General features: G+C 41.6%; 3 protein-coding genes across 3 annotated transcripts in view; 1 reads left to right on the top strand and 2 right to left on the bottom strand.

Annotated features, from left to right (window-relative positions):
- Positions 1-4,389, bottom strand: part of LOC139750616 (uncharacterized) — a 29,259-nt gene extending 24,870 nt beyond the window's left edge. Inside the window, exon 1 of the mRNA XM_071665290.1 lies at positions 3,943-4,389. Coding sequence (XP_071521391.1) covers positions 3,943-4,102 — 160 coding nt within the window. The 5' untranslated portion in view covers positions 4,103-4,389. The remainder of the gene's footprint in view (positions 1-3,942) is intronic.
- Positions 1-20,502, top strand: part of SMC2 (structural maintenance of chromosomes 2) — a 150,533-nt gene that overhangs the window by 38,312 nt on the left and 91,719 nt on the right. The window lies entirely within an intron of this gene.
- LOC139750785 (uncharacterized) lies at positions 6,234-19,491 on the bottom strand. Its single transcript, XM_071665523.1, is given in 18 exon segments — positions 6,234-6,808; positions 8,158-8,212; positions 9,620-9,792; positions 10,345-10,523; positions 11,890-11,980; positions 12,249-12,364; positions 12,701-12,864; positions 12,959-13,145; positions 13,310-13,549; positions 14,425-14,532; positions 14,990-15,079; positions 15,209-15,360; positions 16,392-16,513; positions 17,127-17,186; positions 17,188-17,291; positions 17,500-17,664; positions 18,018-18,066; positions 19,384-19,491. Coding segments are annotated over 18 exon segments (2,514 nt in total). The 5' UTR covers positions 19,426-19,491; the 3' UTR covers positions 6,234-6,391.

Below are 20,502 nucleotides of genomic sequence, written 5' to 3'. Positions count from 1 at the left end.
GTTGTATGTGTGTGTGTGTGTGTGTGTGTGTGTTTTATTTTTCTTCTGTAATGGAAGATTCTATTAAAAGTCTTTCCTATATTCAATTCCTCTGTGTATTAATCCTCGTTTCTTACCGACTGACATTCTGAATAGTGCTTGGGGCAGTCTTGAATTATGTGTGCATATCCAATACACGATTACTAACCTGTGTGGAACCTCGCCTGACACCGCACTCGCAACACACACACCCCACCAGCGAGGCGGCACAGTCTCCCTACACAGCTCACGGACCACCCCCGCTCCCCTCCCCCACGTCAAGATTCATTTTCCAAACGTTCATGTAAATGAAGAATTACAGATTCATAGTTAATGCTTCCACTATCCATTATAGCTGACGAGAAGGCCAATCAACTGTTTATGTATAATTAAGATGCTGCACGTAAAGTGAGCTCCATTTGCATCCTAATGTGTGCTGACAGAGGGAGGAGGGCTGGAGGCCACGGTTCTCAGGGAGGAAGGCCCACCATCGAGGTATCCACGTTACGGTCTTTTCTGAAAGTGTGGACCAACTGCCCCGCTTCCGTCACCGAGAGAGTGGCATCTCTCCACACCACCTGAGAATACCTACAATAGATCTTAGATGTATGGCCGTACCACATCCTACCTCTCACAACATACGCTGTCAGGACTGTTGTACCTTCATACATAACCATTCTCGCCCTCCCAGATAACGACCTCTCTCTCTCTCTCTCTCTCTCTCTCTCTCTCTCTCTCTCTCTCTCTCTCTCTCTCTCTCTCTCTCATGCATTATTCAATCCTTCCTGAGCCTTCGCCCCCTAACCTATCCCATAACTCCTGCTTCCATGGTTCCATTAGCTGCCATTTCCATTTCTAGGTATCTAAAATACTACACTTCCACCAGATTTTTCCCATTCAGACTCTTGCCTCAACTGACTTGTCCCTCTATCTCCCTCTATCCTGATAAACCTAGTGACATTACTTTTATTCTAAGTTACCCTCAACTTTCTCCCGTCACACACCCTTCCAAACTAAATCACCATCTGTAGCAGTTTCTGACCCGAATATGCCATCAGTATATATATATATATATATATATATATATATATATATATATATATATATATATATATATATATATATATATATATATATATATTACGTGAAGAAATACTAGGAGAGATTGACTGTAGAATGACAAAAGGTGAGAGTAAGCGAAGCTAGGGGAGTAATTGAGGCATATTGAGTGTTTGGGGAAGCAGTGATGACATGTATGAGAGATGCATGTGGCATGCGTAAGTTAGAGGTGGGTCGGTTGGGAAAGATAGTGAGTGGTGGTATGACGAAGTGAAGTTGCTGTGAATAGACAAAAGAGAGGTATATGGACGGTACTTAGAGGAAGGAGTGCAAATGATTAGGAAATGTATAAGAGAATGCGGTTGGAAGTCAACAAACCAGTGAATTCTAAAGAGGAAGAATGATTTTCCTGTACCCTACCCATAGATCCAAGAATTTTGTTTGCTGTGTTCGTTGCTTCTGTACACTGCTTCTTTGGGTTTAGGTCACCAGAAATTGTCACGTCCAAGTCCTTTTCTTCATTGACCATCTACAATACCGCCCATTATCAGTATCATGAATATATATGAGATAAGAGAACCGATCCCAAGACTGATCCTTGTGGCACACCACTTGATACGTCTAACTCTTCTGAGGTTTGACCATTAATCACAACTCTTTGTTTACAGTGAGTCAACCAGTAACTCTTTTGTTTACAGCGAGTCCACCAGTAACTGTCCAAGAAAGTACAACCCCATCAATGTCATGTGACTTAATGTTGCTGGTAACCTTTGATGCAAATGGACATGGAACGCTCCTTGAAAGTCTGATTAAATGTTATCATCTGCTTTACTTTTGTCGTACGTATTGATCATATCATAAAAGATATAAGCAGATTTGTCAGACGAGCGATTTCATTGAAAATCATGCTAGGGATCGTGTATTAAGTGATCTTATTGGATTACAATGATGTCTCGAATGATGGTTTCCATACGTTTACCAGTTACAGACGCTGGACAGTAATTTCCGGGCAATGACTTATTATCTATTTTGTAATATCAGTGTTACATTGGCAATGTTCCAGTCACCTGAAACTTTTTTCGCTGCAAATGACTTATTGAAAAGAGCAGTCAAGGGTTTAACTATCTCATTTGTCGCCTCATTTATTGTCCTCGAATGAAACTTATCAGGGTCTGCTGTTTTGTTTATCATTCCGTTTATTGCTGATAGTATGTCTTCAGCTTTTATATCAGGATTCTGGGTATGGGTTGTGTCTTCGATCGTAATTACAGATGCAAAAGATTCCTTTGAAATTTTAGTATGACTTTGTTCTGAACCAAGTCACCGTTTTCCGTAATTTTTGGACCAACTCGACTGGGTAATGACTCTCTTACTTCCAACAGTACTGTAAAACTCCTTAGGGTGTCATTAGCTATTTTCAGCAGTATATGCTTCATTTTGACGTTTTCTTTGTCGTATAATTCTCTCGCTTTATCTACGCAAATTTACATAACTTACTCCATCGTGTTGGTTATTGGTCTCTGAGTTTCTTATGAGCTTCTCTCTTAAACATCAGGCATTTTTTATTGCACCGTTCCGTTATATTGGTTTCCTTTTGAAAATAGACCGTCTACTACGCACTGTCCCTTACGAATTTTCTCTACTGCTTTGAAAGTTTTACTGAAGCGTACTCAAGCTGCGTTCATGTCATTTTCATCACTCATGTCATCTGAGGTTTGCCTGTTAAGAGGAATGCGAGGATCATTAGAATTTGCAAGTTTAAAATTGGTTATTTTTTCCCCCGACTGTCCTGTTGACCGATATTGCAAGTAGTTGAAAGTGACCTCAAAAATAATTTTTAGGTGATACTTGTCTGCAGCTTCAACGTTGTCAACGAGATCCGCATTTGAAGTTAGATCTGAATCTAATCTCGTTGATTGAATTAGGGCATTGTCAGGCATATTTAGGCAGAGTCCACGCCTGGAGCTACTGGAAGGGGATTCTCCTCATTTAGATACCGGTATGTTGAAGTCTCCTACTGATAGAATCTTCTTCATCACAAATTTCTGCCAACTGATCATCAAATTATAGTTTACTTCTGGTTTGTGTGCAGGAGGGGCCTATAAACTAGTCCTACTGTTATTTTCTTAGGTTTATCATTTCTAGAAAAAAAAATGGTCGATATTTTCAATAGCTACATTTTTATACGGTATTTAAATGGGTTCAACAAATAGAACACACTGCCTCCTACTTTGTTTACCCTGTCCCTATAAGCGTATAAACTGTGATTGCATATTCGACAAGGAAATCTTTGCTCTTGATGTGTAACTAAGATTCGAAAATGGTAATCATATGATTTCCTTCTAACGCTGTTGTCTCTGAGGTTGAATGAAGGAGTGAAGCTTGAATGACAGTGAATGAGAGTGATAATGAAGGGGTTTGCCTGTATGTAATGCCTGCCTGATTTTTATTCCGACCTCCAGCAGGAAAGTATCAAATACTTTATTTACAATTAAAGATCACACGGGCTATACACATCCATCTCTATCTCCTATTCTCATGTTTATTCTGTTAGAGACGTGTTATAGATACACTATGCCTGACCTCGTCCCTCTGAGCAACAATACACTTGTTCTCGCAACACAACAACAGTTCGGAACTTCATCAAACATTGATATGGAATGACGTGGAGCGATTTTTTTTCTTTTTTTTTTTTTTTTTTTTGCTTTCTTAGCGTTTACCGCTAAAGTTGTTAGAAAACACTGCGGCCACGATGATTGATAATGAGATGTTCCCTGCGTCTCTGGCAGTATACTTACACTACCAGAGGCGGTCTCTTGTCACTTTGCTCCACGGATACTTTTATACCAAAGTCCGCCGACTCACCGTTCGTTGGGACGAAGAAGCAGACAGTGTTGTAGGTGTAGGCCTGGATATAGTGGTGGAGAAAGGTGCTCCAGGTGGTGGTGATGTTGGCGGCGTGGCAGAGGACCCCACCTGCCACACACAGCAGTGTCACCACGGCGACCCCCGCCTCCACTCTCATGTTAACATCAGCAGGCTCCTGTCTCCCTCCCTGCTGTGATCCCGCACATCACCCTACTGAGTCACCACCTTCACTAGCTCAGAATATTCATCATTAAGTGTTCCTGACGATTGTTGATCAATCCACCGTCATCAGTTGATGGTAATACCACATAGACCTCTGTCCTCTGGTTGTTGAGGGAGGGAGGGTATCCCTAGTCTTCACTTGTCCAAAACAAACGGAGTCGCGCTCCTGTCGCCAGACCAGCTGACAGACTGCCCGTCCCCACCTGCGCGTGACCAGGTGACGACTGCTGCTCCTGCTGGTGGCGGTCTTGGATCGGCCGGGGGAGGCGAGGGTTGCCCGTCGCCCCCCACCTGGCTAACCCAGTCCCTGGCTGACCTTCACATTCGTGACTCCTGATATTGCTTTAATGGTCGGCCTTTCACGCAACATCCGCCCCGACTTTACGACGATGACTGCCTCCCTCACACAGCACCCACCCTGGCCTTACCATGATGGCTGGTCCCCTCACACAACACCTACTGGCTTTGCTGCTCTAAAAACACTTATCTATCATCTTTCTTGTCATGGCGAGGTACGTAAGCACTGTCACCCATCTCTTGCAGTCCATCTTTATCCACATCAGTCTTTATTCGATTTCCTAACACTTTCACACATTCTCAGCTCCTTTCTCAGCAGTAGTGCAATCCTATCCTTAGTTTCTGTCCTCACACAACTCCTACCCCTAAAACATTCCCTTGGGCTTTGTTTCCCTCTGAACATGAGCATCCAGGTTCCTTTCCTCAAACATACTGCACATCTCTCCTTTTTCTCATCTTTGTTACATCCTCACATTCAGACGCCCCAGCCTGAGACTTTGAGGAGGATGAGTACTTCTCTTGGCTCCTCCTCAGTCTTTTAGAAATTGGAATATAAGAATAAAAGTGGTGTGCCACAGGGATCAGTCCTTGGGATCTTTTCCCTTTCATATAACTATTTATTATGGGCTGCTTTGGGATATCTGTATTCGCACAAGGTACTCAACTGGGAATAAACAAACATTTAAAATCTGCATCTTTCAACTGATTGATTGGGCACGTAGATGGCGTATGAAAGTATAAGGCAGATATCAATTTTAGGTGAATTTGGACATAATAGTGGAGAGTCAAGTTAGGATTAAAGATCTTTTTAGATCTATGCTTGTACTGTATTAGATTCTCTCGGCCATGTTTCTACTTCCTTTACCATTGAAAATTAAGTTTTTATTGATTAATCAGTTAACGTCAATATTATAAAAGCCTTTACGTATAGAAAGTAAGTACGAGGGGGCAGCCAGCATAATGAATCTTGTCTAGCGACAATAGTTAGATGAAAAATCAATGTATTATTCTCTGTTGACCAAAGTCAAAGTAAGCGGTGCAATTAGCAATAAAAGGGGGGGAACACTATCATAATTATTCATAGGTATTCTTTGGAATTTAAGTGTTGGAGATTTTATTTTTACTGTTCAGCAGGGAATTCGCAGCTTAATTATGTTCAGTTTTGATCAACCTACTGATGGTGGAGAGAGATACAGAGATGCAATAGTTCAAAAGTAAGCTATGGCGAAGATTTCCGAATTTGGAAATACATCTCATGATATAGATTCTTATTCTAGAAACGAGATGGTAGAGAACTAATCCATTACAGTTCTTATCTTCAGTAATCTCTAACAAGTTGCTTAAGGATAGATTAGTTTGATTTCCCTCGTGGTGGTCAATAGTTTTTCTTCGAATCATGCCAAGTACTCTCTCAATATAAATAACATACGGAATAATTTACAAATTAATGTCGTTGAAAGCAGTACTTTTGAACTTCATAAACATTTCGCTTTTAGTCTACGACTGACATAACTTGTGCTTCCTTGTTTACACAAAGTTTACTGGTCGTCGTAAACATCTATACATCTCTTTACCACACTAATATAAGATTCTCATATATTCTAGGATTAAAATCAGCCTCGTCAGGACCCATTGATCTATTTCAGTTTGAATTGTAAAACTTTCTTAGCGGTTGAGCTGGTAGAACAATGTCGGTCATATCCACGTTGCTGCATGTGTAAGGATAAAAGATCCTCAAATGAAATATTAAAGTTTATTAAAAATTATAAATATTACGTGAAAAATAATATACAACGTAGGCAATTTGACTAAATGATGTAATGGTAATACAGTTCTTTATGTGGTGTACTACCGCATAAGTACAGAGTACACGGAACCTTACTAGCGCGTATGTTTACTAAGGTTCACAGTTACGTACTGTCCGTGGCTAATGATGTCCATAGTGAGGATCAACAGCATGAATATCGAGGTGGGAGTGGATGAAGGAGAGGTACTCGTGCACCGCGGTATACACCTGCCGACTGTGGTGTTTGTGATGCCGTCGTCTCTTGCGGCGCTTGTCGTGTTTGCCGTACTTGCCGTACGCGTCGCCCTTGTCGTGGCAGGAGTTGAGGTTGTGTCCGACACCCAGGACGTACCACTTGTCGCTGTCGAACCTCTTCTCTCCGTAGGCGTTGATGATGCGGGAGTTCGAGAAGTAGAACTTGTTGGTCCTGGAGCTGCCGTATGCTTGGCGACGGTGGTCCTGCTCGTGGTGGTAATCATAGTCATAGTGACCAAGATCGAAGGGATCATCAGTATAAAAGCTGGCCTTCCGACACACAAGTATGGGTGTTGGGTCGTCCTGGAATAATGCAAATTAATTATAAACACGTCCATAACTTGTCTAATTAGATCTTACTCCTGTTTTAAAGAAAATGTATATTGGCTGCAATGGACCAGCAGAGCCCTTAATAAGGCGCCTTTTCACAACAAAGGTAAACAGTTTATCAAAGCGAATGATAACGCCGTATCTGACAATTGCCACCTGAACAAGACATGTACACTTGTACGATTACAGTTTAGGTTTCGATGAGAATTTTACGCCTGTTGCTTGTCTCAAACTTGTGTGTGTATATAGTTTTAATGTTTCATTCCTTTGCTCGTATCCACACACACACACACACACACCCAGCTAAGTACCTATTTATCGACCAGGCACATGGGGTGGATGAGCACTTGGGTTTAGTGCGAGTAGCGCCACGTCCAGGATTCGAACCCATGAGGGTCTTACCCGTGCTGAATCATGGTCAGTAACGTTAACCACTACACCACCTAGTAATATGTAAAAGTGGATATGTTTTTAACAGGTACATTGTGGAAGGCTGTTGTATACAGGCTAATTCTCACATATATTTGCCATAAAAGATACTAATTTTAATGTACAAAACTTGGACACTAGCGAAAAAAAAAAAAAGCTAGCAAGGTGAATTCGAGGAGTGCTCAGTAAAAACCATTTTGTAACGTGTTGTAGGAAGATGAAATAATTGGTGTAAAACCTTTCACAAATAAAAAACTGGCTGTATTTCACACACAACTGAAAATGCTAACCGAAAAGCTGTCATTGTTTACAATTACTCGAGAGGATTAGAACGAAGTTTCAGTTTTCTAAAGTCAGTCTCAATACTGGGCCATATGGTGAGGGGGGGGGGGGGGTGCGCGTATTCAAAAAGTGCAATGTTGGTTGGTTCCAGAACTTATCACAATGTTCTTGGGCACGCCCGGGTTTTGAGGCAAAAATAGAAAACTAGTGTATAACATAGGAATGTCGGTAGGTATTTGGTTCAGACGAACGTCACCTGTGGCGACTCAATGCTGTCGGGTCGATATAGTAAAGACACTAAACTTTAACTACTGACGGAAGGCTTGCTCTAGAGCAGACTGCTACACCAGAGATGGCGACAAGACTTGTGTCAATTATGACGAATGTTCAGTACTATGGTAACCTCAGCGTTAAACTAATGCTAAAGATTTTACAGCGTGCTTTGCACGAAGCCTGTCTGCCGTAAGACAGTATAAGTGAATTTAATCAAATTAATGAGATCTAAATATCCTATTTCAGGGACAGTCATCTACGTATAAGTTCGGCTAATTAGTTAACATGAACATGTAAAACTCTAAGATAAGTCTTACAAAAACAGTTGACAGACTTACCAAACATGAATTGTCCTCAGAAGGTTCTGTACAGATCAGCTCTGGTTCCCTCATACTGAAACGAAAAATATTGAAGTCAGGTCCTATCAAGGTTGGTCATGTCAAAGTATTATGGGTTAAGTTAGGTCAACTATTTTTGACATCCTGAAGAGAGAACCCCATTTTGATGGTTTACCTTTATGGAACTACGTAATACATTAAAATAAGCAAGTGACATTCCAATACTCAAAATTAAATTCATTTTTAAGAAAGGCATGCCATATTCCTTCAAATATTGTCAAACACCCTTGCCTTAATAGAATTGCCCTTGCTAGGAGTGGAAGGATACGAGGATGTTACTGCTGCTTTCCAACAGGTTAAAGACAATCTGCTCTTATCTGGCTTTTACACAAGAGGAAACACATAACTCTGCCTAGATTTTAGCAAAGCCTATGTGATCGTAGCTCCTCGACTTTAGATTTGACTGCAGATTGATTTCAAATCAAACTCAAAGGCAGTTTACCTTTTAGACCATCATATCTACGGTATATCATCTTCTATGGATAGAGTTGTGCGCAGGAGGATGGATGTGCTGGAAATGAGATGTTTGAGGACAATGTGTGGTGTGAGGTGGTTTGATCGAGTAAGTAACGTAAGGGTAAGAGAGAGGTGTGGAAATAAAAAGAGCGTGGTTGAGAGAGCAGAAGAGGGTGTTTTGAAATGGTTTGGGCACATGGAGAGAATGAGTGAGGAAAGATTGACCAAGAGGATATATGTGTCGGAGGTGGAGGGAACGAGGAGAAGAGGGAGACCAAATTGGAGGTGGAAAGATGGAGTGAAAAGGATTTTGTGTGATCGGGGCCTGAACATGCAGGAGGGTGAAAGGAGGGCAAGGAATAGAGTGAATTGGAGCGATGTGGTATACAGGGGTTGACGTGCTGTCAGTGGATTGAATCAAGGCATGTTAAGCGTCCGGGGTAAACCATGGAAAGCTGTGTAGGTATGTATATTTGCGTGTGTGGACGTGGGTATGTACATGTGTATGGGGAGGGTTGGGCCATTTCTTTCGTCTGTTTCCTTGCGCTACCTCGCAAACGCGGGAGAGCGACAAAGTATAAAAAAAAAAAAAAAAAAAATCATCTACGATAATTTCCACTTCAAGGGCAGAGTTTGCTCTCACCAATACAAGAACACATTGTCCGTTCCGTGGATACTCAAGAGTTTGAGTTTTACTTCTCTAAACTGTCCTCTTAGGTTTTTGCAAACACCGTCGTGCTCTCGTTTCCTCAAAGTCTTTCTCTGCGATGGCCTGGACAGAGGCATTCTTCCTCACGCCTTATCACAAAAATCCTGCTACTACTAAGTTTATATAGATTTATGGTGCATCTTAAGGGAAGCACTAAATACAGTAATTAGTTATCTCAACCCGTCTAAACTGAATTCATTTTGGCATGAAAGGATTTTGATTTATGCTAATACTTACTCAAAGTAACCGTGATGTTCGTATGCACTATGATGGTAGCCATATTTCTTGTCGTAGCCATAGTTTGGTTGCTTGTGCTCATAAAGAGCCTTGTGGTAGGACTTTGTGATACTACGGCACTTTCTCCTCGGCAGGAAATTAGATTCTATCCGTTGGAGAACACTACCGTCTCCCTGTTAAAGGTTGGAAATTGTAGTCCACCAGCTTAACCTAGGAATGGCCTGGGATTATGCCCAAGCTCGTATATAAGTTATATTAGTTACATAGGCTATAGCTTTGTTTTAGACTGGCTGTATCTTTGTTTACATCTTAGTATAAAGAGATTTTCTACTCATCTTCATCAAAGTTTACAGACTTTTTATATATATACATCCTATGCTATATCTTAAGTTTTTATTGTTAGAAATAATGATCTTGGTCTGCAGACTTTATCAAAAATAATAACTGTTGAAGGGAATAGTTTGTAGACATTCGAAATCTTTTATAACTTGCATAATGGATCGTTTACCGATTCATGGTCCGTGTTAAGTCAGACTTACGACAATTGCAGTTTCCATTTACAATTTATATTTTCTAGCTGAAGATATACTCCATTTACAGACTAATCGTATTAAACCACATTTTAACGAATCATTAATATCAGATTCCCAGCCTGCCTGCTGGACACTAAAGCGTACGTAAAAATTTCCGAGCAAAATTAAGGTCAAATGTAACACAAGACTTACATGGTGTGTGTCCTCGGGCCATCCAACAGTGAAGCACTCCCACGCTGCCGTCCGCTGGTAGAAGAGGTAGGGGGAAGGTAGACAAGCTAGACCCACATGAGGGTACTCGTCCACCTCGATCTTTTCGTCTAGATGAAGGAGCGCGACGTCGTGGAGTAGTGTATTACTTGACCTGTAGCCTGTAGACTGTGCCTAATCAGTACTGTGCCTCTGACTTTAACCAGATTTTGGCAAGGCCCTTTCAAATCTACGTTTGCAATTTTAAAAAACTAGTAGAGATTTTAGTAATAAAGAGACCATAGATCATGCATATGACATACTTTGCGGCACTGCAGCATTCCTAGTCATATGCAGCACTCCTGGTCAAGGACAGTTACATCTCCTTGTATACAAGATAATCCCGAAGAAAATTTTCATGTGCATATAAACACAAGAGTGTGGAAGATGGCAAACCACGCCTGTCCATAGGCAAAGGAGACCAGGAGGACGCGCTGAACTATAAACAAGTCATTTTGTCGAGTTTCATACGTCAAGTACTGGAAAGGAGCATCTCGATTGCAAATGAAATTCTCTGCAGAGGAGAAATTAAGTTCCAGGGAAAGACGGTCCTGTTTAACGAAACTTATGTTTTGTTTTAGACGAAATAAAAGACTGGGTGGATAGTTTTGTGTCCGCCTGCGAACTGCCACGACCAGGTCTCGGTCGAGCGTCTCATGAATGCACTGGGCTGATGTACCCCGATATTTTAAAGTCATTTCAAATGTCATTGATCAAAAATGACTGTCGTATCTTAATACTCAAGGCAAAGAGAAGTTACCCTGGCCTGGAACATACTGCTTTTAATTAGGAAAGGAGGGACAGGTATGATCCCTGATTTACGAGAGAGAAACCCTGGATATAATGGCTTTTGCATTTGACCAGGCCCTCGGGTATCACGTCATCGGCACGGCCATCATACCAAAAGGTTGTCTCGTCATGCTTTTGGGTCGTGCCGCAGACGCAAAGGGTCTGACGTGAACGAATGAAAATGGAGCGAGAGAGGTACTTGTACGAACTCATTCTTTGTGGTTGCGATATAACCAAGGAACACAGGTGTGTGTGGAGGAGGATATCGTGCATATTGCAGGAACTAGACATTAAGATGGCATGAAATGTGGATTTGTGGGCTAAGCAATGTTCAGGGAGATCGACGGAAGTCTGCTTCTAAATATTATATTAGAGTTTAAAACGTCAAAGTCGTAGATAAAAAAAAAATCTAGATTTTAATCTAATGTAAATCTATATCGTCGAGTTTTATCACTGGATTTACTTTTTTATTTGCAGAAAAGTGTAATGAACTTTAGAGATTCATAGATATTAATTTTATTCATTGACTGCAGTTAGTCGAGCGTGGTAGTGGAGGAGCTCTTGCCATCTTTTAATTCCAAGCAAAGTGATGGGTTAACTGCCCTTCAACGATACCTAAATCCCATGGGGGGAGGGGGGATGTCCTCCCACCTACCTAAGTCTACCCCATATTATGTGCAACAATTCACTAGCACTCACCCGGGTGAATGATTACGTCAGACACGGTCACCAGCCTGGTGTCTAGGACGTGTTTCGCGTCTTCGTTCAGGTCCCAGTCACCCAGCGAAACCTGAAAAATACGTCGCTGAACATATGATGGCAGAAATTTTCGCCAGTTGTACTGGCTATACTGTATTATGCTAATTATTCTACGAAATTTCCTTACCAGCTCAACGGTTTGGAACCATCTTGAATTAGCCAAATCTATGCAAGGATTTTAAAATAACTTAGAAGTACGTTGTTCATAAAAAAAAAATATGAGGATTCAAAAGCCATGGCCAAGATTTTAAGTATTTGTGCATATTCATCGTGGGGAAAAAAAATAGCCACCCACTCACTGCAAAGTCTCCACTGCTAGAGTATATGACGCAGTGAGCAGACGTGAGGACGAACTGTGGGTGGATCAGCGCCCCAGAGCACGCGAACACCATCACCACCCCACCTTGGGAGTGGGCTCTGCTCGAGTACAGCCACCTGGAATCACCAGTGTCATGTTTATTGAACATTTCATTACATGCTACCGGCTATATATGAAATTTTACTTCCCGACAAGTTATAGCGCAGACATCAGGTGTACTGGTCACTGATTTTACAACAGTGGACATGGAATGTAATGTGGAAATAATTGATACTAATCTCCATCGAATGATTCAAGAGGAAACCCGAAAAAGAAAAAAAAACGTTTGTAGGGGAAACCGTTTTAATTTAGGAATCCCTGAATTAACAAGGTTCATAATTAGAGACCATTGTATACCAAAATATCTCGAATGAAAAGATCTACAGGAAAAACTTACGCAGACGAGAGAAAGTGTACTCACGTGCCATGGGAACTCTCCATACTGGGCGTGGTTGTAGTTCTCTTCCTCATAAAACGAAGCCCTGGCCAGGACCCCTCGCTCCATTCTCTGCCCACACTCTACCTTCTTTGCAGTTGGCATGATATTCGTCGATCGGCTGAAATGTTAGTAATGAAAAATATTTACTCAACTGCATCAGTCCCAGTTAGGCAAGGAGCCAGTTCAAGAGTCTACAGGAGACATGTACTTACATGGGTAACTCGCACACATTAACAGCATATTGCCCAAGACAGATCTGTGAGGGCAGGAGGTGCCAGGAGTAAGCATTGATGTTGGTCTTCTTGTAAGCCACGCAGTTGTAGTCGTCCACATCACCCTTCTTGTCCGGCTGGCCATCCGCCCAGTACGTTTCGTTGTTGTAATACTCGGCAGTTTTACCTGAATGTACACAGAGAGCGACACAATTTTAATGCAGTGTTGTAACGTGGATGGATGATGTATACATTTATGTACAGGGATGATTGGTACATAAATTTTTTATCGCCTGGACCACATGAAGCTGTGTTATGCAGAACAAATTTCCTGAAGTTTTGAGGTCTCACCATTTTCCCAGTGGAATTTATCCTCCTCGATATCGTATTTCAAGCCAATGACGTACTTCATGTCCGCCGTCTTCATCTCCTCCGTCATGAGGTAGCGGACAATGAAGTCGTGCACCTCGCGGCTGGAGATGACCGCCAGACGCTCGCCCAAGCATGGCCCCTCAGCAGAGAAGTAGAAGAATGAGGTTCCGATCCTGACCGGCTGCGGGTATGGCCATAGGTTTCCAATTTCGTCCAGCGCTGCAGGAAAGAAATTACCATGATCATCGTCTTCTGTCGTCTTCAAAGTGGTAGAGTACGGTAAGGTATAGGAAGGAGTGTATGGTTGAGTCGATGCCGATATTTTGAGAAGAGGATGAGTGGGAAAATAATTACCAAGATGTCTACATCTGAAGTGGAGGGAACAAGAAGGGGAAAGACCCAGGAGATAAAAGGATTAGCTGAAAGATGCTTAGGAGGTATAATAGGCTGTTGACCTCAGTCGCTCAGGGTGATAGTACCCACAGTCCTTCCGACACGGGAGCGTTAAATGGTGCCGCCCAGAACTCTATTAGGATTGCAGATCTGCCTCACCGAAATGACACTACCGAGCTAGTCCTGCCGTCTTTTATCTTACAAACACCACAGATTTGTTCATACGTCACCATTTTTCTTCACAAGAGTTTTTGCCATCTCTTATATACTGTCGTTTTAAAGAAAAATTGTTGCCCCTCGTCCCCATGTTATATGCTAAGAATCTCCATGTCCCCCCCCCTCCCCCGACACTACTGCCAATAGATGCTGCTATAGAAATATTTGGAAGGCCGATGTAGAAAATACAAATTTTCATGTCTTGAAATGTCGCATTTGTTGTTTGATAAAGTTACTCTAGTTTTGGGAAACAACATTCAAAAGTAAAGATGCTTCGGCAAATATTACGGTAATGTGGACTAAATATTGGAAATTATGCAATTATGGTTTTATATACATTTTTGAAAGAAAATAAACAATGAGTAGATCAAAAGAAATGTTACTAGACAAGTTATCAGGCCAGCTGAAAAAGAGATGCGGTAGTTACAAATTATACAGTACAATTTTTAAAGTTCGAAAGCTTCAGTGGTATAGTTAGCCCCTACCTGCATGACAGTCGACCAGGTGATGGCGGGAGTGGTGGTGGTGATGGTGACCGAGTAATACCCAACACTGGCTCTTGGAGCTACCGTGTACACCGTATGACCCGGGACCTGCAACAACGTGGGAACTCACAGCTAAGCATATTCGACTCTACACCATTCTGTATAATTCAGAATTATTCACACTGGTGTCCATGTTTATAGAGGGAGACTTTTTTTTTTGGTTGATGGGAACTACCACAGGAGGAGAGCCATTTTCGCTATAGCCAGCGCTCGCGCGAGAAAACACAGTACAGCATGACGCCTGGTCTTTTATCCTGCTTCGGTGCTTGTGTGACAGCACACAGGCACGTTGTTGATATACAGTTGTAAGAAAGGCGACAGATTTGGACTGTGCAACTATTAGCGCTCATGATCGCGACCAAAGAAAATACGGCTTGCTCAAATCAGGTTACATACAGCAGACTAGGATTGAAACATTTCCTACACCACGACTTTCCTCAGTTACATTACACTTGCTACTGCTGGCGGACACACGACATCATACCAAGACCGAATCAGTTCTCACCACCATATCTGTTGTCGATGTAGTAGTCGTAAGTTGGGGAGAAGCAGCACACGCTCTCTGTGTTCTCCACACACCGACTCTTGTACTCCCCTGAGCATGGCGAAGAATGATTAAAGACACGCACAGGGAAAATGAACAAATTATCATTCACTAGATGATTCAGGAATAATGATGTACAAGGTCAAATAAAGAGTACAAAGTAATGAAAAATAAACTCACCAGCCTTACAGATGAATAGCTTAGGTAGTATACAGCTTATCTGTCTTAGCCTTAAGCAGCCACGTTCCTCGTCCAGCGACACACCCAGGCAGCCCTTCTCATTTTCAACAATATTATTGTTGTCTTCGGAGCATTTAGACCCACTTAAAATCCTGACGGGTAATGTAGTAACTTTCAGACATATTTCATGTAAGAATGATTCACGTCAAAGCTTCTGCTATCACCGAGAAAATATTTCAAAAAGAAAAAAAAATGTAGCCAACAAAGTCGCTTTCACTACATGGAAAGCGAGTGGTGGGGTTGGATGCCTACCTGTGTTATACAATCTTAACTTAGTCACATGTATTGACTTAACCGGAATGTTACAGACTAGTATTGCTACTTGGTTTAGACAGTTTGCTTACCGACAAGTCTCATTCTCTGTACATGAATGTCAGAAGATTTAAAACAGGAGCATAGATTACACTACGAACAGCCTAGGAAGTTCAGCTGAACACACTGCAACGTAATTGCAGTTGAACCTTCTAAAGGGGTCGTGATAGGATGATGACCCACCCTTATAATTAACTGCCTCAGTAACTACATTCATTCCCTGCCATCAGAGGCGAAGCATATTGTGTTCAGGTCTGCCTTACGAGCAAAAAACTAAAATTCGTAAACTAGAGGCATCATAAACATTATAGAATGCAAATGTTATTTTGAAGGATGTCAGATTAGCTTTTGTTTGTGGCAATGTCCTCGTCTGCTGACCAAAGGCGTTAAGAGAATGTCCTCGTCTGGTGACCACAGGCATTAATAAAGTCAAGATAAAAGGGTAATTTCTTTTGAGAGTCAGGACAACCATTACTAAGAGGATCTTTCGTACTTTGTCATCCAGATAAGTCTGTATTCCCGGGGTGGAATCATTCGCTTTCTTCACACAGGTGGACAGTCCCAGAGAATCAGGTGCGTGTGGGAGGGGTAGGAGGTAAGGATGTAGTAGTCCCTGCGGGCCACACAGTGGACTACCAGATTTACAGTACTAGGGTATAGCCACACCACCCAGACTACCTTTGTGCCCATACACTCAAAAGGCCAGCTGGCCAGGAGGGTGGGTGGCCCTCCACAGGCATTACCCACCAGGGATAGCTGGCCAGGGGCCCTACACGGACATTGTCCACTAGGACCAGATGATAACACTCACTTCTCCCACTCGATCTCTTGGTTGGTGGAGCGCCACTCCCAGCGGTCACGGTCCTCATCCCAGTGGGCGTCCAGCCAGTATACGTAGTCTTTCTCAATAAGGCTCGCGAAGTCCTTCCATTCCTGTCAAAGAAAAATAGAGTTAGGTTATAAATAATTTGGTTATACAAGGTGGATTTCGTTTTACCTCGTGTGCTTTGGGTATATAGTGTGTGGACTTTCATCCCCGCATATAACAGTGTACTCAGGTGGTGGAGGCGATAATTTACATTTAAAAAAGTATATTTTAGGGTCCAAACATCCTTTTCAATTTTCAAATTCGAAAATAACACGCATACGAATGTGTGACCCAATGTCGAGGGGTCATGTTAATGACAAAAATCATCAGAGTCCAAATCTTAAATTAGATATAAACAGGCTTAAAAAATCAAAGATTTTTTTTTAGTATCCCCAGCAAATATTTTGTGCACCCCAGGAATAAAGTGGAAAATGTGCCTTTTAAAATTTAACTGCTGGTAGTGAAATTTTAAAAGGCATCACAATGTGGCCGATACTCCATACAAGAAAAATTTATTCCAAAGACAAATTTTATTTAATCCTTTCTCGTTTTCTATTTACATCGCTTCAGTGACAAATAGCAAAATATTTGTAGCCATTTTGACTAAAATTAACGTTCCTACGATACGTCCGTCGCCATCCAAGGCACTTCAACATTGAGCCTTATTGACACCCTTACCTCAGAATTCTGAAAGTAGTAGGGTCTAGTTCCGAGGCGGTCGCAGTACTCCACCACCTGCTGTCTGGGTGCGAGCGTAAACCCTCTCTTTGTTGGCCACGAACACGCAAAGGCCAGCATGAGAGACGAAGTTCACGGGACACTCGCGACCCTCCATAATGCCACCTGCAGTTCATGATGGCAAGTCAATGACCACCATAAGTCCTCTCTCACCAGACGTATGTCATGAAAAATATATATGCCAGAATCTTTAACCCCAGTTTAAATTAAAACCAGAATCATACATCCATTCAAACCTAGGCTTCCCGCAGAAACTAATCTGTAATTCTAGGCTTCCCGCAGAGGGAAAACTAATCAATAATTCTAGGCTTACCAGAAGTGTAGGTGGTGCAGTCCTCCTTAGGGACGCACGTGAGTTGCTGACTCATGCATTCGTCCCTATAGTAGGCCGGGTCGTAGGTGGAGCTGTAGTCATAGTAGCCGCCATGTCCACGATTACCTCTAACGAGGTGGTGGAGGTAGGAGGTTACGCCATGACCTGCAACACAGCTCACACCACTGGATATAAGAGGCTTTACAATACCTTCTAACGGCACACGAGACCTTTTACAAGAATCATGTGTACATTACTATTTCAACATCAACTGTACTTCAAATCACAGGCTTTAGTTTGCATTCTGCTCAACAGATAAACTAAGAATCATTTATATGAATGGTTAGGTTTCTCAGGTGAATTTAACAGGTATTAAATTTGACTAGATTCACCGTTTACCTGAATTCCAAAAGTAACAATCTATTCCCAGGGGATAAGAATATGGCGAAAAATACAGAATCTATTAAATTCTGTTGAAAACGCTTCCAAGCGAGCGGTTACAAGTCTATTTTACGTACCTTTATGACGCTTGCTGGTGAGGGCCACAACCCCGCCCCACCAAACAACCTGCAAAAGTCGATTGTCTATTATTTTGTCTTCATTTTGCTCAGCATAAGCTCCTCCATTTCTCAACTTGGAGTTATTCATAGAACTGATTGATACGTTTACCGAGAACAAAGAACAGTATCTCACAGGGATGAGGGGACATAGGTCATCCCCACCCTAGTCCAATGATGCAGTTGGCTTAGAAAATTTCATATATATATATATATATATATATATATATATATATATATATATATATATATATATTGTATTAAATATCAGTTTCCCGCTCGAGCGAGGTAGCATCAAGAACAGAACCGAGCCTTCGAGAATATCGTCTCCGAGCCCCCTTCTCTGTTCCTTCTTTTGGAATAGCAAAACCTGGAGGGGAGGATTTCCAGGCCCCCAACTCCCACCCCTTTTAGTCGCCATTTACGAAACCCAGGTGGGAAGTATTCTTTCTCCCCTATACCCACGGATATATAACATACAAACCGTTTGAAGGTGCGCGTTCATATGCACTTTGTTCATATATATATATATATATATATTACAAGACGTCAGTGATTAGCATGACCTAATATGTGCATTTAACCACTAAGAAAATGAAACACGCAAAGTTCCCAAGTGCACTTGCGTGTATTGATCACATCGTCAGGGGAGATACAAGAATGAGATAGAAGTCTTAGAACAATCAGTCGATATACAAGTTAGAGACGTAGTCAAGACGCCATTGGAAAGCAAGCATTACCGGATGGGGTGTTCGGGTTGGTGTGTCAGACTGCAGAGTGAAAAGAGAACTGAAGAACAAAGAAAATTTCACATTCCGCACTATCAAACTACTAACAACTTAAAAAGAAAGCCACCAAAAGATTCGGAAAAATATCGGAGATTCACCTTCAGAATTCTCAGAAATCTGGTAAAAGTAATTGATAAATATATCGTAGTTGCAAAAGATAAAAGTAAGAGAAACATTTTGCATAAATGAATGAAAACAATCACAGCCTTTGCCACAAACTTGGATCAACATAATCTACATACGCTATTTACGGAAATTTCCCTGCTGAAGTGAAAAGCCTCTAAAGCCTTTCAAAACCAATTTTTCCTTCATTATTCATTTCAGATCGGCCCCATTTAGTCCAATACCCACATTCTGCGTGAATTACGACAGCAATGGAAGTTCTACGATACGTAACTTCCAAAGCCTAGATTCCCAGCTCTACGCATAAAACCATCAGCAACGCGTACTTGCGATAAGTACGATCACCAGAATTATGTTATCCTTTTCACGATAATTTAACGTATCAAAACATTTAAAAAATAGAAGTTATAACTTACCCAAAGGGTTATAATGATGCTCCAACACATATGCCACTCCATATCAGAAGGCGAGTGCTTACAGGACTGGAGCCTGGCGACAACTACTTGAATTTTGTTCCTGGTGAAACACGAATGCTTACCAGCAATATCCGACTAACGAATGGCTTGTTACGACCTCGTTAACGTGTCGTGTGCATGGAAAATATACAAAGGAGGCGTAACTGTGGTATATATTCGAAATATTCTTTAGTGAGACGTCGACAGCTATACAAGCAGCGCTGTCTCACGGCGCGCAACGCAACTATAATGACCATATGTAATTTTTTTTTTTACTGGAACATGATTTGAGATGCCCATAATACAATTGTATTTACTTTGGGGTTAGGAGTTTATTCCAGAATGGATGAAGCTTTACGTATATCTTCCCTAGACATGTAAATGATTGTAATTTGCTGTGGCAATACAAGCTAGTTCTTTATTCAAACTCATCCATTAATTCTGTTTTAAATAATCTACACACCTTTTCCCTTTTGAATTTCATCACACCTGCGTAAACATCTTCCATCCTCTTCGCGGTTTTCTCAAACAGGAAATCGCAAAATTTAACTTGCATTTCATGTCTCCGTCACAGTGGGGGCTGTTCTTACCAGCAAATCAACGAGAATTTATTTTTTTCTTTATCAGCTTTCCTCAACAAAGAAGAAAAACAACACTTATGACAGAATTTTCGCGATTTACGTCTCCAACCAGCACTTAAAAAACGAGAATACCACGTCTTGATCGACCACTTTGTTGCTGCCAAATACGACTCTTGCAAGTTACTCGTGTCCTGGGGACGAAGAGAGAAGCTGCATTTCATATTCAATTTCTTTCAATGGAGTTACAATAGATTTTTTGCTTATTTTTGTTTCTAATTCTATTTCTCACTGATTTGTGGATTAGTGCCGAGTCTCTGAAGTGAGGCTGTGTAGTATATTCATAGGAGGGTTGCGTGTTTGTGTATAAGCTCGTGAGGGTGAAGTGAGTGTTTGAGGTTGGCTGTTCGTGTTCCCCTGTGGAGGGGAACTTAGGGTAATAGATGTATGTTTGGACATCCTTGGTGTGGTGAGGGTTGGGGTCAGTGTCGTGGATATGTTG

Source organism: Panulirus ornatus, chromosome 10 (assembly GCF_036320965.1).
Source record: "Panulirus ornatus isolate Po-2019 chromosome 10, ASM3632096v1, whole genome shotgun sequence".
In the NCBI taxonomy this organism is placed as follows: Eukaryota; Metazoa; Arthropoda; class Malacostraca; order Decapoda; family Palinuridae; genus Panulirus; species Panulirus ornatus.
Note: the sequence above shows the minus strand (reverse complement) of the source record. Positions and strands in the feature narration are given on the sequence as shown.